General features: G+C 44.9%; 1 protein-coding gene across 1 annotated transcript in view; it reads right to left on the bottom strand.

Annotated features, from left to right (window-relative positions):
• Positions 1 to 7,113, bottom strand: part of cacna1fb (calcium channel, voltage-dependent, L type, alpha 1F subunit) — a 49,134-nt gene that overhangs the window by 35,713 nt on the left and 6,308 nt on the right. Inside the window, exon 4 of the mRNA XM_062540067.1 lies at positions 1,695 to 1,834. Coding sequence (XP_062396051.1) covers positions 1,695 to 1,834 — 140 coding nt within the window. The remainder of the gene's footprint in view (positions 1 to 1,694; positions 1,835 to 7,113) is intronic.

The following is a 7,113-nucleotide window of genomic DNA, read 5'->3' as shown; positions in this document are numbered from 1 at the left end:
CAATGATGTAAAATTATGATATTTACATCACTGAAAGCAGGAAGTCCAACATTGAAATCCGTATTCCTCCCATCTCAAGGCAAACTGAGGGAATGATGCAAGACCATTCAAAAACATGACTGGTGTAATGCTTATCGGTGAAGTGTCCCTTTAAAGCTTTATATTGATATTCATATTTATACTAAACAGTGTAGCCAAGCTCTATTTACTGTGCGTGTCTATGATTAAAACCAAATCATATGCGGCTACATTACATTGCTAACTGATGCCCTGTATCTCACACTACACTGTATTTGTAATGGAGATGAGGTATTTTTGAATAACATTGCTTCCTCATGACTTACATGCACATACTGTGTTGGACAATTGTACATAAACAGATTTTTACTAAAACACAGACTGGTGACCCCGATGCCGCACCCCGATGCCGCACCCCAGACACACACACACACACACACACTGAAAAAAGATGTAGAGCCAGAGAAATCCTTGTGTGTAAAATTGAGAGTAGAGCCAAGTCTGTCTAGGACAGATTAAGAGACAAACAGGGACAGGACACAGAGAGGCATAAAGAGAGAGTGTTAGAGAGAGAGATACAGAGAGAAAGCGAAAGAGAGAGGGAGAGAGAGAGAGCGAGTGAGAGAGGGGGGGTTGCATTATAAAGACTGTCAGCCAGATCGGTCCAGATAATCCAAGAGAAAGAGTGCAAAGGGGAGAGTCAGGGTGAGGGATGGGAGGAGGGAGAGAGTGAGAGAGGAAGAGAGAGAGAGAGCGAGAGACAGAGAGGATGCCATAGTGGGGCAGAGGGAGGAGGTGGCGGGGAGAGAAGGATACAAACGGAGGAAAGAGGGCACCGTGATGACAGAGGACAAACTGGAATCAGGCTAAGAGCTCTTAAAACAGATGAATAAGTCAACAAATAAATAACAAAGACCATGAAAACACAATGAAAATTCACACGCATCGGGATACCTCTAGCAGAGAGAGACACACAGACAAAGAGAGAGAGAGAGAGAGAGAGAGAGAGAGAGAGAGAGAGAGAGAGAGAGAGAGAAAGTGATACCACATTACAGACCAAGTGAACACTCTGGCCGTAGAGACTGGAAGACACTGGCTTCTTAGGGAGGCCATGTTGTGCTTGCAGTGCAGTCAAGGCGTAGAAGTAGAGAATGAGAGACACTTCCTCGCTGAGCGCAGCGAGTACAGAACAGTCGGGAATCTAGATGTTCAACAATTTGGCCAAATTATGCCTCAGTTTGAATTATTAAAAAATGAAGACAAACTCCCATACTTGTACTTGGAGAGCACAGACGTTATGCTAAATTTAACTGCACAATACATGTTAACCAGTCATAAATTCAGAAAGTGAGCGATTAATTATTATCCATGATAGCACATTAATTAGTATATACTGTAGATATAGTTATTATTATACATTATTCAATTTAAATTATAAATTTTATTTCTTCTTCTCTTTACAAACACATATTGTATCTTTTTGTGATATGTTTGCTTAGCCAACACTGTTTAGCCAACACTGGCATTACTCATTGAGTAATGCCAATAAAGTGCCAATAAAACTGTATTGAGAGAGAGAGAGAGAGAGAGAGAGAGAGAGAGAGAGAGAGAGAGAAATGAAAACACACACTCCAACAGGGGGGAGATTGGGCCACCATGACAGAATGCAAACGTACCCCACAATGACAATGACAAAGTCCAGCAAGTTCCAGCCATTGCGGATGTATGAGCTGGGGTGCATGACTAGGCCATAGGCAAGAATCTTCAGGAAGGTTTCGATGGTGAAAATGACGAGAAACACATACTCCACTTGTTCCTGTACAGAGACAAAAAGGAAAATAGTATTAAAATGACCAGACCTCGATCAAAAACCAAGCCCAAACACCAGGCCTCGATCAAAATAATGCAGAATATATACAGTGTGACACATCCATTGAAATGTATTGTTCATTTACATTTATTTGTGCAAGATTCTTTGGGATAGAATGGTTCTATTTGTCTAAGTGTCTTTAGGTCTTAGATCAATGGTAATGTCAATAGTAATATTTGATTGGGAAAGGGTTAGGGTTAGGGTTAGGGTTAGGATTAGGATTAAACTAGGTTCATGTGTCATGACACTGTCATTTGATCATGACAGTGTCATGTCACTTGTGCACTGTAGATACCTTCCAGTAAAGTGTTAGCTTTCATTTTAAATTCTTTGCTGTTGCTACTGTTGTTCTGACAATAGCGGTAAAAATCTGTTCCTGAATATAACCTCTTAATTGATTCATGTGACACTGTTCATTCATCTATCTAGGCATCCATTTATCCATCCGTCCAACCACCCACCCATCCATCCATCCATCCATCCAGATGTTTGGTGCCTTAGGTCATTACATAGCTGGTGACGTGACTGTGCACCGTATAATTCCCATTTCTGAACGTGGGCCATATGAACGGCAGCATGAACTCAACGAGAACATGAACTCAAAATGGCCACAGAATGGCCACAACTACCGACAACTCTCTCTCTCTCATACACACACACACACACACACACACACACACACACACACACATACACAAACAAACACACATGTGTGTGTTTTACATGTTTTTTTTTAAGTGCACATAGTATTGCAAAGTGCTCCCAGTGTAACAAGCACGCTGGCATGACTTGTGTGCTATTTGGCAGCGGAGGGTTGAGCGTGGACAGGGCATGGCCGAGTTGGGGTGGGCCAGACTTTAAAATGGGTAAGGGGGAATTTGTGAGCATTTCAAAGGATTACCAATCTGTCATCATCCCATGCCCACAGTCCTGTCTGGGCAGATTGGCACACAAGCCAAGCCAAGCCAAGCCAAGCCAAGGCAAGGCAAGGCAAGTGAAGCTCTGTGTACACGCGTGCATATGAACACACACAAATATGCTTGCAAACACAAACATACTTTCACTCACATACACACACACACACAAACACACACATATAAGCATTGTGGGCATATGCAAACACACACTGATGCATTCATGCACATGTACACACATGCACATGTGGACATAATATGCATATGCATATGCATTCACACACACACACACACACACACGCACATGCACATTCTCTCTCTCTCTCACACACACACACACACACACACACACACACACACACACACACACCGAGGTAAACAGAGCAATGCAAACACTGCTCTGAGGAGACCATCTGTATCGCACGGAGGCGCTGAGGCTCATGGGATGCGGGGTAATAATCACGGAACCATACTGATGCAATGTGTTCTGATGGACTGCGAGAGGGCACAAGCCCGCTCCGGCGCTTCCGAGCCGCCAGACTCTCTCCTCCCGCCGCCCCGGCCGCCGCGAGAGGGAGGGGAACATATGTACGCCGTGCGGTTCCGCTGACGAGACGCATGTGGACGCGGCCCAGCTCTCGTGTCATGCTACATTTGCTGCGTCAAAACCCACGGGTGCAGTGGCCATGCCATTCCGCAATGAGAGACATAATGCAATGCAATCTTATTTCATTGGGCCACAGCGGGTATATCAGGGAGAGGGCACGCAACACAGTGATCGGGACAGATTATTCAGAATGGCATCAGACAGTATGGAATGAGAGAGGATCTATTGGCACAGAAAACGTACCCCCCCCCTGCCCACCTGACCTCCCACACTCTACTCTCCTCACCTCTCTCGCTCTCTCACACACACATACAGTACACACACAAATGCGGGCAAGCACGCACACACACACACTCACGCACACACACACACACACGCACACACACGCACACACACACACGCACACACACACACACACACACACACACACACACACACACACACACACACACACACACACACACACACAGGCGTACAGAGCCACACAGAGGTGGAAGGAGAGAGATACTGAGTGGGAATAGAGGTGGAGAGAGAGAAAGAGAGAGTGAGGTGGAGAGAGACAGAGTGAAAGGGGGGAGGGCTGTGGAAGAGGGGGAGGGTGGGGGGAGAATAAGCTGCTTAACAGGACCTAAAGCATTTAGAGCAGTCAAACGAACAGGCAGTTACAATCTCTCTCTCTCTCTCTCTCTCTCTCTCTCTCTTTCTCCCTCTCTTTCTCTCATCCCTCTCTCTCTCATCCTCCCTCTCTCTCCATCACTCACTCTTTCCCTCTCTTTTTCTCCTTTCTGGGCTTTCTGATTACCTGCAGCCCTGTCAGCCCCTCGCTCCGCCTCCAGGTCAGTCTCTGGCAGGCAGGGAGATTGCTGGCTTTAGCCTCCATGCCCTCTCCGCGCAACCATGACAACTGTTAAACCCACCGCTCAAACAGGAAACACAAAACAGAAAGAGATGCATCGAGTGTAACAACAACAACGACGAGGACGACGACGACGAAAAAATGAGGCCAAGCAGCTGAAAAGCCGGGAGAGCATTGTTATGTCACCATGACGGCAGATAAAAAATCATGAACTGAATGAACGTCATCTTCACTGGAGAGAGGGACTTCTGGCAAAAGTTTTGCATCTGAAAATAGTGTACTGTTTTGGGGATGAGAAATTTGTGGCAAGAGACATTACTCTTGACTGGTTGCTCTTAGAATTGCAACAGAGAAGGGCAGTTAAGCGAAGCAGATGCAGTATAATGGCATGGGCCGCTGTCCATGGTGCTGATCTCAGTGAACAGGGCTCACTCATGCATCAGCAGCATCATGACCAATTGGGTCCTATAGGAAATTCTGTTGCACAAGTAAGTGGCAGGACATGCAAGAAGTTTTGCAGCTTTGCTGTTTTCTGTTCTTACACTGTTTCTTATCCCTATAAACCACTCCATCACCTTTGTATAACGTCAGTTGCACCAGTCCTGCACCCATTTATAGGTATGCATATACTTTATTAATCCCCAAGGGGAAATGACAGTGTTACAGCAGCTGCAGTATATAAACACAACATCCAACATACTGTACATACAATCATAAATAAATCAAATTATTAAAATGTTATACTCCTTTCACTCTGCTCAGGGGGGAATCATTATAAAGTGCTATTGCAGTGGGTAAAAAAGTCTTTCTGTATCTGTCTTTCTTACAGCTTAGTTGGCGTAGCCTCCAACTGAAAACACTTTCATCGTAACTCAATTTAATTAAATTCTGATGTACTGTATGTATATAGCAACAAAACAATTAAAATTCTCTGAAGCTGTTTCATTAAGCCCATAGAGCTTAGGCCTGAAGATTATACACTAGACCCTTAGAACCCAGTAAGATGCCAATCACTTGTAGAGTGTAAATCATATGGCTTGCAGACCCACGTGAGCAACATTACACCTAAATGCCCTTAATTCTCCACAAGAATCTCGACCCATTCAGATGGATGAATGCACCAGTGTTTTTGCAGAGCTAGCGTGATCCATGTTATGGCCAGCCTTCGCTAACAATAATTAGCAATGACCACTGGTACGCTCCAGTTTAGCCCAGGGGAAAACATACATTTAATTTGGCTGATGCAGAGTTGCTAATCCTGGGATGATCTTTGACTGCCTGGAGGACACAGAGGCAGCGGCTAAAACCCCAATCGCCGCAGGAGGAGAGAGCGAGAGAGCGAGAGAGCAATCGAGCGAGAGAGAGAGAGAGAGAGAGAGAGAGAGAGATGAGAGATAACACACACACACACACACACACACACACACACATACAGGGTTAAAAAAGCAGTGATGGAGGAAGGTGCTGAGGAGCTGCGGCTAGGGAAGGCTGAAGAGAAAAATGCTGCCACCGTAGGAAATGATGGATGGAATGATTCAAAGCTTTTTATTGGATCAAGTGCGAATGCACTCAGTGTGATTATAATCGGCCGTGACTAAAGGTAGCGGAGTCTGCTGGTTAACCACACCAAACTGTAAAAATAAAGTGGTGCATAGGGGCCACCTCCATCTGCAACACAAGCGTGAACATGCTGTTTTGTTTACATTGCAGCTGTTCCCCCCCCCCCCTCATAATGTAGGACATGTGCACAGGGTTCCACGGGCAGGACAATACATAGATCCACCCTCATAATGTGCTGTTTAATTCCCACCGTCACGTGATCTGACTTAGACAAAACCACACAGTCCACACAGCCCTTAAGCTCCTCCCATTGCGTGTGTGTGTGAGAGAGAGCGCGGGGGGGAAATTATGGAAACAGATGCAACTTCGCAACAATCCTCGGGTGAATTTATACCTTCCACACTGGGCTAAAGCAAACATTAAGATATCCTCACATAAACCCCAGACAAGCTGGCTTTGAATGCCGGCTTACAACGCAATTGCGCTCTTGAAGGGGACAGTGCAACCGTTTCTGCATCTATGAATTTCTGTCATACTTTGTCAGATTTGTCCAATGATTATTTACTCAATACAACCATTTTAACTATTGAGAGATGAGAGGATTTCACTAAAAGATAACAGTGAGAACATATAGTATAGTTGAATATGACTCTTACTGTATACTTAGTCCTTAGTCCTAAAATTTTAAATGAAATGTTCTTGTTGGATGAGAGGACCAACAGTTGCTCATTGCAAATAAAACCAAGCTAACTACAGTATGTTAGCATGGATGACATTTTCAAGGGACATTTTGTTTCATATCAACAGCAATCTGCATTTCATGAGAACAAATTAGACATTGGCACTCGGCGTCAGTGAAATATTAATCAGTGGCAGAGCACTGCACTAAAATTGAGTGTTGCCCAAAGCATTTCTTTAATCATACACTGTTAAACAAATGCTTTTTCAATTAGAATGGCAGGCCTCGCAGTAGAGTATACATCCAGATGGAGAGATCAGAATGTGTGCAGTGTACCGTAACACCAACGGGGATTCGCATGATGTGGAGTAGGACTGCCGTGTCAGAGGAGGAGGACGACAGGCATTGTGGACCGGGATTTACCATTTCAACTTGACAGCGCTCCAGCCTTTCAATCGGGCGTGGTACTTGACAGTATGAATGATGGGGACAACCAACGCAGAGCATTGTGAAGCTGTGTCACCAGCATGGGTGTGATAGCTGACGTGAGAAAGGCCCACACGACAGGGAGAGTGACAGAGTGACAATGAGACGTTTATCGCATTTCTC

The sequence above is a fragment of the Sardina pilchardus genome, chromosome 7, assembly GCF_963854185.1.
Source record: "Sardina pilchardus chromosome 7, fSarPil1.1, whole genome shotgun sequence".
In the NCBI taxonomy this organism is placed as follows: domain Eukaryota; kingdom Metazoa; phylum Chordata; class Actinopteri; order Clupeiformes; family Clupeidae; genus Sardina; species Sardina pilchardus.
The sequence above is the reverse complement of the archived record's forward strand: the minus strand, read 5'-3'. Positions and strand labels throughout refer to the sequence as shown.